Source organism: Tachyglossus aculeatus, chromosome 12 (assembly GCF_015852505.1).
Source record: "Tachyglossus aculeatus isolate mTacAcu1 chromosome 12, mTacAcu1.pri, whole genome shotgun sequence".
Classification (NCBI taxonomy): domain Eukaryota; kingdom Metazoa; phylum Chordata; class Mammalia; order Monotremata; family Tachyglossidae; genus Tachyglossus; species Tachyglossus aculeatus.
The window spans coordinates 879,905-896,844 of record NC_052077.1 but is presented as its reverse complement, the minus strand read 5'-3'; the positions used below and the strand labels follow the sequence as shown (position 1 = coordinate 896,844).

The window sequence follows — 16,940 nt, the reverse complement described above, 5'->3', positions numbered from 1 at the left end:
GGGAACGAGGGGGAGAGGAAGGAAGGGGCTCAGTCTGGGAAGGCCTCCTGGAGGAGGTGAGCTCTCAGTAGGGCCTTGAAGGGAGGAAGAGAGCTACCTTGGCGGATGGGCAGAGGGAGGGCATCCCAGGCCCGGGGGATGACGTGGGCCGGGGGTCGATGGCAGGACAGGCGCGAACGAGGTACGGTGAGGAGATTAGCAGCAGAGGAGCGGAGGGTGCGGGGTGGGCTGTAGAAGGAGAGAAGGGAGGTGAGGTAGGAGGGGGCGAGGTGATAGCCTTGAAGCCCAGGTGAAGAGTTTCTGCCTGATGCGCAGATTGGTAGCCACTGGAGATTTTTGAGGAGGGGAGTAACATGCCCAGAGCGTTTCTGGACAAAGACAATCTGGGCAGCAGCATGAAGTATGGATTGAAGTGGGAGAGACGAGGACGGGAGATCAGAGAGAAGGCTGATGCAGTCCAGACAGGATAGGATGAGAGCTTGAATGAGCAGGGTAGCAGTATGGATGGAGAGGAAAGGGCGGATCTTGGCAATGTTGCGGAGCTGAGACCAGCAGGTTTTGGTGACGGCTTGGATGTGAGGGGTGAATGAGAGAGCGGAGTCGAGGATGACACCAAGGTTGCCGGCTTGTGAGACGGGAAGGATGATAGTGCTGTCAACAGAGATGGGAAAGTCAGGGAGAGGGCAGGGTTTGGGAGGGAAGACAAGGAGTTCAGTCTTGGACATGTTGAGTTTTAGGTGGCGGGCAGACATCCAGATGGAGATGTCCTGAAGACAGGTGGAATGCGAGCCTGGAGAGAGGGGGAGAGAGCAGGGGCAGAGATGTAGATCTGGGTGTCATCAGCGTAGAGATGATAGTTAAAGCTGTGGGAGTGAATGAGGTCACCAAGGGAGTGCGTGTAGATCGAGAACAGAAGGGGACCAAGCACTGAACCTTGGGGAACCCCCACAGTAAGGGGATGGGAAGGGGAGGAGGAGCCTGCGAAAGAGACTGAGAATGAACGACCGGAGAGATAAGAGGAGAACCAGGAGAGCACAGTTAACCAGGAGAGCACGGAGTCTGTGAAGCCAAGGTCGGATAGCGTGTTGAGGAGAAGGGAGTAGTCCACAGTGTCGAAGGCAGCTGAGAGGTCGAGGAGGATTAGGACAGAGTATGAGCCGTTGGATTTGGCAAGCAGGAGGTCATTGGTGACCTTTGAGAGGGCAGTTTCCGTGGAATGTAGGGGACAGAAGCCAGACTGGAGGGGGTCCAGAGAGAGTTGTTGTTAAGGAATTCGAGGCAGCGCGTGTAGACAACTCGTTCAAGGAGTTTGGAAAGGAATGGTAGGAGGCTATAATCTTACCACCATCAGCTAATCACCCCCACCATCCAGTCTTTTCCCAGAGTAGCCAAGTTAATAAATTGGAATTTCCTCCACCTTTCTTTTCCCCTTCCAGCCCTCTGTTGTTGTTGTTACTGAGCAATAAAATTATGGAAGGGAGAAAGAAGCCAAGTCTCGAGGTAACTAGCAAGTGGGTTAGGCATCCTACGAAAATAAAATGTCTTCTAATTGGGCAAATCATCCAAACATAAGGGTTCCAGGAGGGCAAAATATGCTGATTAGTAATAATAATGGAATTTTGTTAAGTGCTTCTATGTGCTAAGCACTGCAGTAGCTACAGTAAAATTAGATCATCAGTTGTATTTATTGAGCACTCCCCAAACCCCAGGAACTCTTGGGTCCTGTGGAGGTGTGAGTGTATGTGTGTGGGGGCAGGGAGGGAGTCATTTTACCCCCTTTCCAGAAACAATGGGTGTGATAAAAGGCTAGACAGAGTTGCAGTCCAGGTTGAGGGTCAGTGAGAATCAATAGCAAGTACTCTCTGAGGCCAAATTAGGTCCTAAGCATTACATGTCGATACCACCCTCAAAGCTTATGAATGAATGCATCTGCATTTATATTTTTCTGGTATTTAATCCCAACATACTTGTGTTATTACTACCTGGTACACCTTGGTTCTTCCTTGTACTCTCACTATTTGTAAATAACTGTAAATTGGTCTCCCTTTTTCCCTCCCACCACTCTTGGGTCGGAAGCCTCAGAGGGTGGGAACAGTGTCTTTTTTGGTTTCTGGTATTATTGTTGCATGAGCATAGTAAAGTGTTCTGCACACTTACAAGACACAGAATTAATAGCAGTGATGGTGAGATTGAAAGTGTCAAAGCAAAGTGATGTGTGGGATCAAAACAACATCTAGGTCCCACAGCCCATTGTCCAATGTGCTGGGTTTGGCCAGGCGGAATCAGTACTCCACTACGTTTGGGCTGAGCTAGCCAGTCCCTATGCTTTTTGGACGAGGTGGGTTTACGGAAAGTTCTAGTCCCGGTTCTACCACTTCAATCAATCAATCAATAAATTGTATTTATTGTGCACTTATTATGTGCAGAGCATTGTACTGAGTGCTTGGGAGAGTACAATATAACATAGTTGATAGACACCTTCCCAGCATGGCTCAGTGGAAAGAGCACAGGCTTGGGAGTCAGAGGAACTGGGTTCTAATTCCAGCTCTGCCACTTGTCAGCTGTGTGACTTTGGGCAAGTTGCTTAATTTCTCTGAGCTTCAGTTACCTCATCTGTAAAATAGGGATTAAGACTGTGAGCCCCCATGGGACAACCTGATCATCTTCTATCCCCCTAGCGCATAGAACAATGCTTCGCGCATAGCGCTTAACAAATGCCATCATCATTATTATTATTAACTAGCTTATAGCCTAGAGATTTTCTTACCAAAGTCCCAATCTTTCTTCACTGGGCTGTGCTCCATTTGGAAAGTCTTCAGTGACATCTTCAGCTCATTCTTTCCTGGTTACAATTACCATCTCTTCCAGACTCCCCTAAAGTTTCCAATTTTTTTCATTTTTACAGCTTCCAGAGTCAAATCCCAGGCCCTTAATTGCTCCTTCATTTCTACCAATTAATCCAGTTTTGCCTGAGCTTTATTGATCTGTTCCTTCACATTGAAAAATTGTTTCTGTGTTTTTTTTAGGCTCTTATTTGCTAGGTGATCTCAGGCAAGTCACGTAACCTCTATGTGTCTCCGTTTCCTCATCTGTAAAATGTGGGGGGTAAATGCCTGTTCTCCTTTCTATTTTTACTCTGAACCCTGTTATAAAGCAGGCACTGTGTCCTACCTGATTAATGTAAATATGCCCCTGTGCTTAGTATAGTACTTGAATATAGAAAGTGCTCAACCATTATTATCATTGTTGGTGGTAGTAAGTAGTAGTAGTGTTATTATTATTGTTATTATTGGCTGCATATCAGGCTAAACTTAGTCTTCAACATGGTATTGCCAAAATGCATTTTGGGATATGAAGACTTTTGGTATCTGTACTCAGAAAGGCCTTATCACCAACACACCCAGTTCTCTTCATCGGGAACTGTGATTGTGATTCTAAGGAAGGCCACATGGTAGTAATCAAGTGAGCTTCCAGAGGGACAGGGATGAAGTCTAATTCCCAACTGTCCATTCTTAACAGCTTGTAATACAATGCTTTGCACACAGGAAGTGCTTATACCATCCTCTGCCCGTCATTGCAGGTATGCACCAGACCGTTTCTCCTGACGCTGCATGGCGAGGTCTCAGTGCTGGTCCCTGCACTTTCCTTCTAACTGGTGCACACAAAGATCATGTCAGCTGTGACCCCCTGTGATTGAAGTTACACTATGATTTTGGGGAGCATTCATTGAACATTACTCTTTAGCAGTTGAATCAGTGGTGTAAAGGCCAGGCTCTTGCCAGCAATAGAGAGTAGTGAAATGCCCTGATTTATTGCACAATCTGATCTTTCAGCTTTCTTCTTAGGATCCTGTGGAATTTCCTTAGTAGCCCCTATGCTGAGGAAGAGCTTGTTGTAAGTGCTTAAGTTGGGTGACCAACGACCATAGTTGAGGTCTCAACAGGGATGCCATTGGAGGACAGGAAAAATAGCTAATTTTATTAATGTGCTGTGCCAAATACATTGTTGATCGAAAAACATCGATGTGAAAAAGTTATTGGTATCTGCCAACAGAATTACAGCTAACATTTTTTTTGTGCTTTACAGTGGGATGAAAATTCAAAGCAAACTGAAGAGAAAGTTAAGTAATAAAATCTGAACCACGCACAACAGATGAGACTGAACAGCACTCCAATAAAAACCTTAAAGGAAAAATGCTCGAAAATAAAAGTATGTTCCAATGATTCTTAAACCTTAAATGGGATTTAGGAAAATATTTGTTGCACTTCATCTACTAAGACCTTTTACTTTCCCTTTTTTTGTTCATTGTGGATTTTTTTGCCCCGCAGAGTATGCATTCACATATCAATATTGTGGTTTGTTAACAAGATCCATTGCACCTGATTGTACTGAGGAGTGCCTAGCCTATTATTCATTATTATTCTTAATCTACCTTGGCTTCTCAGCTGTCTTTGACACTGTGGACCACTTCCTTCCTCTTGGCAGTGTTATCTAATCTTTGCTTCACCAACATAGTCCTACCTCTCTAGCCCACTCTCTATCTCAGTCTTTCTTCTGGCTCCTCTTCCACCTTTCACCTCTAAACTGGTGAGTTCTCCTACTCCTCTCACTTTCTACTTACTCCCTGAGGGACCTCATCTGCTCCCATAGTTTCAAATCCTATCTCTATATGGGTGACTCCTGAATCTGTTTTTATTGTAAGCTTTTGAGGTCTAGAGTCAATGTCTAGCAATGCTATTCTATACTCTCAAGTGGCTTAATACAGTGTAATGCACAGAGTTAGCTCTCTCAACAATCAGCATTGATTGTTTGAAATGATAGTCCAGTTCTCTCTCCAACTTCTAACTCTTTCCATTCCAGTCTCTACTTCACTGGACTGTGCCCAAATCCTTTTTTTAAAAAAACACTCAATCCATATTTTCCCACTCCTCAAGATCCTCCAGGGGTTGCCCATCCCACCTCATCCACCGAAAACTCCTTACCAATATGCTTTAAAGCACTCAGTTACCTTGCCCCCACCTACCTTAATCTCTGATTTCCTTCTGAAACCCAGCATGCTCACTTCACTCCTCTGCAAATTCAGCTCACCATACTATCTTGACCACCTTATGTTCATCTTTGCTTGCTTTAACTCTGCCCTCTCTGCCTGCAACACTATTTCTCCATTCTATTGACTCCCATGCCCATTGCCCTCGGCCCGTTGTTTCAACATTTAACTCCTTCCACAATCCCCCTGCTTCCCCCATTCTCTGGCCCCTAATGACCCCGGCCATGTAATTTATTGAAAAAATGAGAAACCATTAGGCATTGATTTCCCTAAAATCTCCCCTGCTCCTCTCTGATTCCTCCCTCCTCTGCCCACTTCTATTCTCCCATCTTTCCTAGCAGTATCCCAAAAGGTAGTTCTTCCTCCCCGCAATCCACCTCCTCCACCTGAGCCTCCAGCCCCATTCCTACGCATCTATCAAAGTGCTTGCCCACTTTCTTCTTCCCTCCCAGACTGCCATCTCCAATACCTTTTTCTTCTCCACTTTCAAATATGCTCATGTCTCCCAGTCCTAAAAATACCCTCCCTTGGCCCCAGGGCTTCCCTCTGGTTATCGCCCCATCTCCCTCCTACCACTTCTCTCCAAACTCCTTAAGTGAGTGGTCTATATCCATTGTCTCCACTTCCTCTCCTCCAATTCTCTCCTTGATCCCCTCCAATCTGGCTTCTGCCCCATCACTCCCCAAAAACTACTCTCGCAAAAGTCACCAGTGATCTGCTTCTTGACAAATCCAGTGGCCTCTACTCCATCCTAATCCTCCTTGACCTCTCAGTTGCCTTTCACCCTGGTGACCATAGCCTTCTCTTGGAAACACTATCCAACCTTGGCCTCACTGATACTGTCCTCTCTTGGTTCTCCTCCTCTCTCTTTGGCCATTCCTTCTCAGCCTCTTTTGTGGGCTTCTCTGCCTCCCACCCACTAAATATCGGAGTCCCTCTAGGCTTAGTTCTGAGTCCACTTCTATTCTCCATCTCCGTCGGTTCTCTTGGCGAACTCATCCACCACCCCTGGCTTTAACTACCATCTCTTATCCAGATGATTCCAAATCTGCATCTCCAACCCTGATCACTCTCCTCTGCAGTCTCTCATTTCTCCTTCTGCCTTTAGGGCATCTCTACTTGAATATCCTGCAAACACCTCTAACTTAACATGTCCAAAGCAGAGCTCCTTATCTTCCCACCTGCTCTCCCACTGACTTTCCTGTCACTGTAGACAGAGCCAACATTCTTCCTGTCTCCCACACCCTGTAACATTGATGTTTATCCTTGATTTATTTCTCTCATTCAAACCCACATATTCAGTCTGTCATCAAATCCTGTCAGTTACAACCTTCACAACATTGCTAAAATCTGCCTTTTCCTCTGCATCCCAACTGGTTACCATGTTACTCACTTATCCTATCCCACCTTGATTACTGCATCTGCCTCCTTGCTGACCTCCTTGCCTCCTGTCTGTCTCCTTCAGTCCACATTTCAATCTGCTTCCCTGATCATTTTTTCCCCCAAAGCCATTCAGCCCATGTTGCCTCCCCTCCTCAAGAACCTCCAATTGTTGCCCATTCTGCATCAAACCTAAATTCCTTTACCATAAGCTTTAAAGCCCTCAATCACTTTGCCCCCTCTTGCCTTTCCTTCCTGATTTTCCACCAACAACCCAACCTGCACCCTTCACTCCTCTAATGCCAACCTACTCACTGTACCTCGATCTCATCTATCTTGCTGCCAACCTCTCGCTCATGTGTCCTAACCCTGGGTCTTTCTGAGAACCCCAGTTCAAGGAAAAACTATAATGATAATGGTGGTGTTTATAGAATTTGAGGAGAAACTGTGGGGTAAGCACTGGGGTAGATAGAAGTTAGTTAGATTGGACACAGACCCTGCTTGTACACATGAGCCTCATAGTCTGAGGAATTGGGGAGCAGCTATTGTATCAGATCAATCTATTAATGGTATTTTATTGAGTGCTTACCTTGTTCAAAGCACTGTATTAAGTTCTTAGGAGAGTCCAATAGAACAAATAACAGAGTTGGTAGACAAATGATTCTTTCATTCATATTACTCAGTGCTTACTTTGTGCAAAACACTGTACTAAGTGCTTGATGAAATGAGCCATGAGAAAACTGAGGCCCAGAGAGGGTAAGTGGCTTGCCCAAGGTCCCACAGCAGGCCAGTAGCAGAGCTGGGACTATAACCCAGGTGTCCTGACTCCCAGGCCCTTTCCTGTAGGCTGGAACCCCATGAGAATTGATACTTTAGGACTTGAGGTTTTAAAGGCAGTCTTCATCCTCAATTATTGCCTTCATCCTGCAAGACTCTTCTCCCCACACCCTTCTGCATCGCCCTTGCATTTGGTATTTGTTCCCTTTTAATGACAGATATTAAAATCAATCTCGATCCTTTTTTCTTTTTTTTTTTTTCAATTATATTTAAGCGCTTACTAGGACCAGCATGGACTGTAGGGCCTCTTATGCCAAGGCAGTGCCCTCAGATATACAGCCCATATCAGGGGCCCTTTCATTGTCAGAGGACATGACCATAGACTCTGATACTTAAAGAAGCAGCAGGGCCTAGTAGATTGAGCTCGGGCCTGGGAGGTCAGAGGGACCTGGGTTCTAGTCCCGGCTCCACTGCTTGGCTGCTGTGTGAATTTGAGCAAGTCACTTTGCTTCTTTGGGCTTCAGTTCCCTCATCCCGTGAAGTGGGAGATTAGGACTAGGAACCCCTAGTGTGGGACATTGTCCATGTCCAGACAGATGACTTGTGTCTACCATAGCTCAGTGGAAAGAGCATGGCTTGGAGTCAGAGGTCATGGTTCAAATCCCGGCTGTGCCATTTGTCAGCTGTGTGACTTTGGGGCAAGTCATTTTAACTTCTCTGTGTGGCTCAGTTACCTCATCTGTAAAATGGGGATTAAGGACTGTGAGCCCCCCTGTGGACAACCTGATCAACTTGTAATCTCCACAGTGCTTTGCACATAGTAAGTGCGTAACAAATGCCATCATTATCATCATATTATTATTACCCAGCGCTTGGTACAGCATCTGGCTCATGGTAAGAGCCAAGCAAACATCATTAGAGCCCAGGCCTGGAAGTCAGAGGGCAGGGGGTTTTATATCAGTCTGTCTCCCCATTTAGACTGTAAGGTCATTGTAGGCAGGGAATGTGTTTGTTTATTTTGATAGTTTTTCTCCCAGATTGCTTAGTACAGTGCTCTGCACTACAGTAAGTGCTTCATAAATACAATTGAATGAACACCCTCCCTCTTCATAGCCGACAATTACTCTCCCCCACCATCAAAGGCTTCATTAAAAGCACATGTCCTCCAGTAGACTTTTCCTGAACTAAGCCCTCATTCCCCTCTTCTTCCTCTCCCTTTTGCATCTCCCTTGCAGTTGAATTTCTACTCTATTCACCCCACCTTTAGCTCCACAGCACTTCCGTAACGTGTCTGTATTTAATGGGCTGTCTCCCCTTCTAGACTATGAGCTTCTTGTGTGCAGGGAACATGTCTACCAACTGTCTATACTGTACTCTCCCCAAGTGCTTAGTATAGGGCTCGGCACACAGTAAGCGTTTCAATAAATACAACTGATTGATTTTTTCAATCTCACATTTCCTCTTGCCTGCAAGACCTCTCCTTATGCATGTCATTAGCTACTTCAAGCTGTGTCAAAAACCACTCCTTATCTTCCTTCCTCAATTCATTCATTCAATCGTATTTGTCTTTTCCCACCACTGAACTTTCCCATAATAGTTGATAACACCAGCATCCTTGGCATTATCCTAGATTCTTCTCTGTCTTTGAACTCTCAAATGCATTCTGTGGCTAAATCCTGTCCGTTTTCCTAGGCCCAACATTTCCCTGGTCTCCCCTGCTCTCCCTTCACCCCTTTTTTCCTCTTCAATTCCTGGTCCTAGAAACATCAATCTTACTGCTTGACGCCTGCATCAGTCTCCTCACTGGCTTCTCTAATAGTAGGAGTAGTAGTATTTATTAAGGTCTTTAACTGTGGGGTAGAACACTACATTAATCAGTGGGAAACAGGTGTACAGGTAGGGAGTTAGACATGGACCCTGTCCTTCACAGTCTGTGAATATAAGCTAGTGGGGAGGGATTAGAGACAAACACATTCGCTTGCCTCCAGCCTCTTCCACTTTCCAGTCTTTACTGCACAAGTTTCTCCATTCCTCTGAAACCTCCACTACTTGCCTATTCATCTTCTATCACACCCCAGTTCTCACTCCCTGTTCTTCCCAAGCTAATCTTCCCACCATGCCTTGTTCTAGACTCTCCCATCTCCAACCCCTACTTCAAGCTCTTCCTCCTGCCTGGGACTCCCTCCCCTTCAAATTGCCCAATCTTTCTGCTCCTCCATTTTCGGAAGGCTTTCTGAAATCCCACTTCCTCCAGGAAGTCATTTCCCCAGCTCACATCCTCGCTACAATCTACAACGCAGTACTGTTTTGCACCACCTTAGCACTTGTGCACTCACTGCGTCTCATTGCACTTTTGTGACATGCATACTGTAGTATTTGAGCACTTCCTCATTTGTAAATTATTTTATGTCCCTCACTAAAATTGTAAGCTCCTTTGGGAAAGGGATTCTGTCTTCTATTTTAGTTCCCCAAAGCACATAGTAGAGTACTCTGCACATAGTAAATTGCGGGGCCAGGAAGCATTTAAACACTGTCATATAAGGGCTCCTCAAAATTTTAGAATGTCAAGAAGGCTGTGGCTGTTGTGAATTTAAAACTTCTGAGACCTGAGGAGACTGAAACTCTGCTCCTCTACTCACTGAACACTACTGCTCTTACTGGGTTTATCATTTTCCTTGTCTCAGATGTTGCTTTGGGTTTCTATCATTTCACAGCATAGTAGATAGAGCCTGGGCCTGGTGTCAGCAGGTCGTGGGTTCTAGTCCCAGCTCCACCATTTGTCTGCTGTGTGGCCTTGGGAAAGTCACTTCAATTCTCTGTGCCACAGTTACCTCATCTGTAAAATGGGGATTGAGACTCTGAGCCGCCAGAAGGGACAGTGACTTTGTCCAACCTAATTTGTTTGTATCCACTCTAGCACTTACTACAGTGCCTGGCACATAGTAAGCACTTAACAAATACCACAGTTGTTGTTGTTGTTGTTATTAATATTTTCTTTCCTTGTGTCCTCTGCCAACTTTCACCCCACTATTTTTTTGATTGTGAGCCCTTGTGGGTAGATATGGGGATTCTCACTGTGTATTTTCCCTAGTGGTTTGTTATTCTAACCCCACAGCACTTATACAGATATTCATATACTCTATTATCCCCAACCTATTACAATGTTATTCTCCTGCTGTAGACTGTAAGCTCCTTGTGGGCAGGGATCATGTCCTACCAACTCTGTCGTATTGTACTTTCCCAAGCACTTAGTACAGTGAGTGTTGAGTAAATACAGTTGATCATTTTCACTCAGAAGATACCTAAATGCTATAGCTATTTTCAGTAAATATTTTTGATCAATTACATCACACCCACATAGTTCAAGTGTAAGATTTAATATTGACAAAACCCCTTCGAGATCTTGGAGCTGGTATTTTCAATCTAAATAATGGACTTTATCTAATTTATTTCAGGAGCTTCTGAAGCGATTCCCAGAAGTTGAAAAATGACGGTGATATTGGGCTGATGGAAATTTCTCTCGCTCTCGAGAAAGGAATCTGTTGCTCCAGACTATAAGCCTGAACCAAGGTTTGGCACAGCTCTCACTGGAAGAATCCAAACAGATGGAAAAAATACAGCTCAGAACTGCATGCTTACTAAGGAGTTTCAGATCTATGTGCTCAAGAAACTTAAGTGTTTGAAAGTACCTTGGTACAAATCCAACTTGGGTTTCAGCTGTAATTTACCCTGTTATTAAAGATTGGCTCTCTTTTTTTTTCTATTCCTTCTAATAGTATGTGTTAGATACGGTTGCCCAGGAAAAACGGAGGAACACCATAACTCCATTAATGATTGTACAATAGGTTTGATTGAGGAAAGGAGAGAAGCAAAATAAATTAGTTATTCAAATGCAGAATGTCCAAAAAGGAACTTTGAAGCAGGAATTCAAGAATTAAACAACTACACATTGGGTCAAAGAATCGACCTGCACAATGAGGTAAGATAATCCTAAAATCACATCTCCTCTACCTTGGGTGAACTCATTTACTCCCACGGCTTCAACTATCATCTCTACGCTGATGACACCCCAAATCTACATCTCTGCCCCTGCTCATCTCTCCCTTCCTTCAGGCTCGGGGTCTCCTCCTGCCTTCAGGTCATCTCCATCTGGATGTCTGCCCGCCATTTAAAACTCAGTATGTCCAAGACTGAACTCCTTATCTTCCCTCCCCAAACCCATCCTCTCCTGACTTCCCCGTCACTGTAGATGGCACTACTATCCTTCCCTCTCTCTGATCATAATCTTCTCACCTGCCTCCTCACTCACACTCCTTTCCCCTGTAAATCCGTATTACTACCTCACAGAGATCTCCGCTCTCTGGACCCCACCCATCTTTCCGGAGCGCCTCACACCCCACCTCCGCGCCGCCCTCTCCTCTCTACCCAGTCTTGATGATCAGATTACTGCTCTCAACTCTACTCTTTCTACTCAGCTAGGACTCACTCGCTCCCCTTTCCCTTCGCCGCTCTCCGCACCACTAACCCACAGCCCTGGATCACTGCCACTATCCGCCTCCTTCGCTCTTATGCTCCGAGCTGCCGAAAGCTGCTGGCGGAAAGTCTAAACACCATGCCAACCTCGTTCACTTCAAGTTTATCCTTTCCTGCCTTAACTCAGCCCTCTCTTCTGTCAGACAAAACTATTTCTCCTCCTTATTGACACCCATGCCCATCACCCCTGCCAGCTCTTCCGTACATTCAACTCCCTTCTCAGGCCCCCGGTTCCTCCCCCTCCTCCTTCCTCACCCCCAACAATCTGGCCTCCTACTTCATTAACAAAATTAAATCCATCAGGTCCGACCTCCCCAAAGTCTCTTCCCCCCTTTCTCCAACCCCCCCGGCTCTCAACACTCTCTGCTACTCTCCCATCCTTCCCAGCGATATCCTCAGAGGAGCTCTCCTCCCTCCTCTCAAGTGCTACTCCGGCCACCTGTGCTTCTGACCCCATTCCCTCTCATCTCATGAAATCTCTCGCTCCATCCCTTCTCCCCTCCTTAACTTTCATCTCAACCACTCACTCTCCACTGGTTCCTTCCCTTCTGCCTTCAAACATGCCCAATGTCTCTCCCATCCTAAAAAAACCCTTTCTTGACCCCACCTCACCTTCTAGTTATCGTCCCATATCCCTCCTACCATTCCTTTCCAAACTCCTTGAACGAGTTGTCTACACGTGCTGCCTCGAATTCCTCAACAACAACTCTCTCTTCGACCCCCTCCAGTCTGACTTCCGTCCCCAACATTCCACGGAAACTGCCCTCTCAAAGGTCACCATGACCTCCTGCTTGCCAAATCCAACGGCTCATAGTCTGTCCTAATCCTCCTCGACCTCTCAGCTGCCTTCGACACTGTGGACCACCCCCTTCTCCTCAACACGCTATCTGACCTTGGCTTCACAGACTCCGTCCTCTCCTGGTTCTCCTCTTATCTCTCCGGTCCCGTTCTTTCTCAATCTCTTTTGCAGGCTCCTCCTCCCCCTCCCATCCTCTTTACTGTGGGGGGTTCCCCAAGGTTCAGTGCTTGGTCCCCTTCTGTTCTCAATCTACACTCACTCCCTTGGTGACCTCATTCGCTCCCACGGCTTCAACTATCATCTCTACGCTGATGACACCAAGATCTACATCTCTGCCCCTGCTCTCTCCCCCTCCCTCCAGGCTCGCATCTCCTCCTGCCTTCAGGACATCTCCATCTGATGTCTGCCCGCCACCTAAAGCTCAACATGACGAAGACTGAACTCCTTGTCTTCCCTCCCAAACCTTGTCCTCTCCCTGACTTTCCCATCTCTGTTGACGGCACTACCATCCTTCCCGTCTCACAAGCCCGCAATCTTGGTGTCATCCTCGACTCCGCTCTCTCATTCACCCCTCACATCCAAGCCGTCACCAAAACCTTGCCGGTCTCAGCTCCGCAACATTACCAAGATCCGCCCTTTCCTCTCCATCCAAACCGCTACCCTGCTAATTCAAGCTCTCATCCTATCCCGTCTGGACTACTGCACCAGCCTTCTCTCTGATCTCCCATCCTCGTGTCTCTCTCCACTTCAATCCATACTTCATGCTGCTGCCCGGATTATCTTTGTCCAGAAACGCTCTGGGCATATTACTCCCCTCCTCAAAAACCTCCAATGGCTACCAATCAATCTGCGCATCAGGCAGAAACTCCTCACCCTGGGCTTCAAGGCTCTCCATCAACCTCGCCCCCTCCTACCTCACCTCCCTTCTCTCCTTCTACTGCCCAGCCCGCACCCTCCGCTCCTCCACCGCTAATCTCCTCACTGTACCATCGTTCTTGCTTGTCCTGCCATCGACCCCCGGCCCCACGGTCATCCCCCAGGCCTGGAATGCCCTCCCTCTGCCCCTCCACCAAGCTAGCTCTCTTCCTCCCTTCAAGGCCCTGCTGAGAGCTCACCTCCTCCAGGAGGCCTTCCCAGACTGGGGCCCCTTCCTTCCTCTCCCCCTCATCCCCTCTCCATCCCCCCATCTTACCTCCTTCCCTTCCCCACAGCACCTGTATATATGTATATATGGTTGTACATATTTATTACTCTATTTATTCATTTATTTATTTTACTTGTACATTTCTATCCTATTTTGTTGGTATGTTTGGTTTTGTTCTCTGTCTCCCCCTTTTAGACTGTGAGCCCACTGTTGGGTAGGGGACTGTCTCTATGTGTTGCCAATTTGTACTTCCCAAGCGCTTAGTACAGTGCTCTGCACATAGTAAGTGCTCAATAAATATGATTGATTGATTGATTGATTCCCGTCTCACAAGCCCACAACCTTGGTGTCATCTTCTACTCTACTCTCTCGTTCACCCCTCAGATTCAATCCGTCACTAAAACCTGCCGGTTCTCACCTCTGCAACATCGCCAAGATCCTCCCTTTCCTCTCCATCCAAACTGCTACCTTGCTGGTTCAAACCTCTCATCCTATCCCAACTGGATTACTGCATCAGCCCTCCTTTCTAATCACCCATCCTCCTGTCTCTCCCCACTTCAGTCTATACTTCACTCTGCTGCCCGGATCATCTTTTGTGCAGAAACACTCTGGGCATGTTACTCCCCTCCTCAAAAATCTCCAGTGGCTGCCAGTCAACCTACACATCAAGCAAAAACTCCTCACTCTCGGCTTCAAGGCTCTCCATCACCTCGCCCCCTCTTACCTCACCTCCCTTCTCTCCTTCTACAGCCCAGCCCGCACCCTCCATTCCTCTGCCGCTAACCTCCTCACTGTACCCTCATTCTTGCCTGTCCCGCCGTTGACCCCCTGGCCTATGTCCTCCCCCTGGCCTGGAATGCCCTCCCTCCCGCACATCAGCCAAGCTAGCTCTTTTTCCTCCCTTCAAAGCCCTACTGAGAGCTCACCTTCTCCAGGAGGCCTTCCCAGACTGAGCCCCCTTTTTTCTCTTCTCCTTCCCATCCCCCCTGCCCTACCTCCTTCCCCTCCGCACAGTACCTGTATATGTGTTTGTACAGATTTATTACTCTATTTTACTTGTACATATTTACTATTCTATTTATTTTGTTAATAATGTGCATCAGGCTTTATTTTTATTTATTCTGATGACCTGACACCTGTCCACATGTTTTTTCGTTGTTGTTGTCTGTCTCCCCCTTCTAGACAGTGAGCCCGTTGTTGGGTAGGGACCGTCTCTATATGTTGCCAACTTATACTTCCCAAGTGCTTCGTACAGTGCTCTGCACATAGTAAGCACTCAGTAAATATGATTGAATGAATGAATGAATGATGTGTCATCTCACCATCTTACCCTTCCCCTGCCTTCCAACTGCATTATCTATGCCTTTAAATACGTCCTTAAGGGTGTGAGGATTCAAGTATTCACCTCATATCCTCCCGTCCATTGCACTTTCCATGAGTCTTTAAACTTTGTTGTGTGTCCTCCTGCCTGTAATTTATTTTAGTGTGGTCTCCCTCACTAGATTGCAAGCTCCTCAAGGACAGGGATCACATCTACTTGTTCTATTGTAACATTTCAAGTGGTTAGAATGGTGCTGTACATGGACTAAGTGATCAATAATAACAATGATGATACTAAGTGTGGAAGCTCAGTGCTTACTATGTGCCAAGCACTACCTTGCTGAAGTAGATACAAGTTAATCAGGTTGGTTATAATCCCTGTCCCAAATGGGGCTCACAGTCTAAGTAGGAGGGAGAACAGGTATTGAATCCCCATTTTACAGATGAGGAAACTGAGGACAGAGAAGTTAAGGGACTTGCCCCAAGGGTCACATAGGCAAGAGGTGGAGTTGGGGTTAGGTCCAGGTGCTTTTCACTAGGCCAAGCTACTGGTCAATACCGGTCAGTTTGGTTGGTTGATCGGTTAGCTGGATTAGGATCTTGAATAATTTTCTCCCTTTTATGGACTCCAAGGGGGAGCTTCCTCCTCTACCTTCCTTTGTGACGGTCCTAGGGAAGTTCAGGAACTGTTAAATGCCATCACGCACGACTAACCACTACACACTCATCTGTCCCTTGTGAAGTTTAGAACCAGATAACATGAGAAAATCCTTCCTCCCAAGAATGTATTATTCTGCTCACCTTTTCATTTTCATATATATTCTATTTATTTATCTTTTTGTGTAAAATGGGGCTAGCATTCTCCAATTCTATGACTTTCTCCACAGCAAATTTTGCACGAGCTCTCGAGAAATGGAAAGTGACCTCCCCAATATGAAGGCCGATCTTCAACAGGTAGTGAGTGATAGAAAGGAAATGTTGCAAGCTTTTGGAATACTGTGCTACGACTGAGTTTGACATAGAAAGGTCTCTTAAAAAACATGAAGCAGAAAAACGACAGACTTTCTCAAGTGATTATCGACTATAATGGGAAAAATTAAGGTAAGTTTCGGACTTGAGAATTTGTCTTCAGTAGAACTGAAAAGTCGGACCCTAATGTCAGTGAAAGCATTTGCTCTCTGAGGAGTAAATTCATTGTAGAGGCAGCCCCAACAATATAGAATGATTTATGTTCCTTGCTTTTATGGTTGTATTGTAAATGTCTGTATCATGGGGTGCATTTTCCCATAAATTTGCATATATATTAGGGTCCATTTTAGAAGCCTCTGGAAACCTGAAATTATCTTTTGCATTATATGCTGTATCACACATCCCTAAACTTTCATTTGACCTTTGTAAAATTCAAAGCATAACATCAAAATGTCAACTAAATAAAAAGCTATAGTATGATTTTTGAGTCTTTACAAGAGTCCTGAAGTCGAAGCGTGTTCTGCTCACTATTTGTGGTTTTTTCCACTTTAACCTCCGATTTTGGTTGAAAAATCACATTCTCCTTTCCTTATTTGAGACAAGCTAACTCCTGAGTACCTCAGTGTACCATAAGACATTATTGGAAAGAGGAGCTCTCTTTTTTTCTAAATTCACCCACTTTCTTGGCAACTGAGACATGCCTGCTTAATCCCAAGTTAACTGGTCGAGGGACCATAACTTTTTCATCTGTTTTGACATTTCGCAGTGTTGCATTAGAATGTTGAGTTTCAAAGGGGCCCTTAAACAAGAATTCCTCTGCATGAGATGCCATTAACTTAACATCTTCATCATCCATTTCTAAATTAAATTGCCTTTTCAGTTCAACGATGTTGTCCTACTGCTCAAGTGTCTTGTTTCCACATTGGAAAATCTTTGGCTGTTGCCCCGGCTGGCTCCCTGAAGCCAGGGAT

At 45.8% G+C, this 16,940-nt stretch overlaps 1 protein-coding gene across 1 annotated transcript in view; it reads left to right on the top strand.

The window, feature by feature from the left end:
- The window catches only part of CENPE (centromere protein E), a 124,747-nt gene that overhangs the window by 86,724 nt on the left and 21,083 nt on the right, over positions 1-16,940 (top strand). Inside the window, 15 exon segments of the mRNA XM_038755434.1 lie at positions 4,087-4,125; positions 4,128-4,181; positions 4,183-4,209; positions 10,660-10,683; positions 10,685-10,738; positions 10,741-10,822; positions 10,825-10,889; positions 10,981-11,010; positions 11,013-11,066; positions 11,068-11,112; positions 11,115-11,183; positions 15,888-15,908; positions 15,910-15,978; positions 15,980-16,024; positions 16,026-16,095. Coding sequence (XP_038611362.1) covers positions 4,087-4,125; positions 4,128-4,181; positions 4,183-4,209; positions 10,660-10,683; positions 10,685-10,738; positions 10,741-10,822; positions 10,825-10,889; positions 10,981-11,010; positions 11,013-11,066; positions 11,068-11,112; positions 11,115-11,183; positions 15,888-15,908; positions 15,910-15,978; positions 15,980-16,024; positions 16,026-16,095 — 748 coding nt within the window.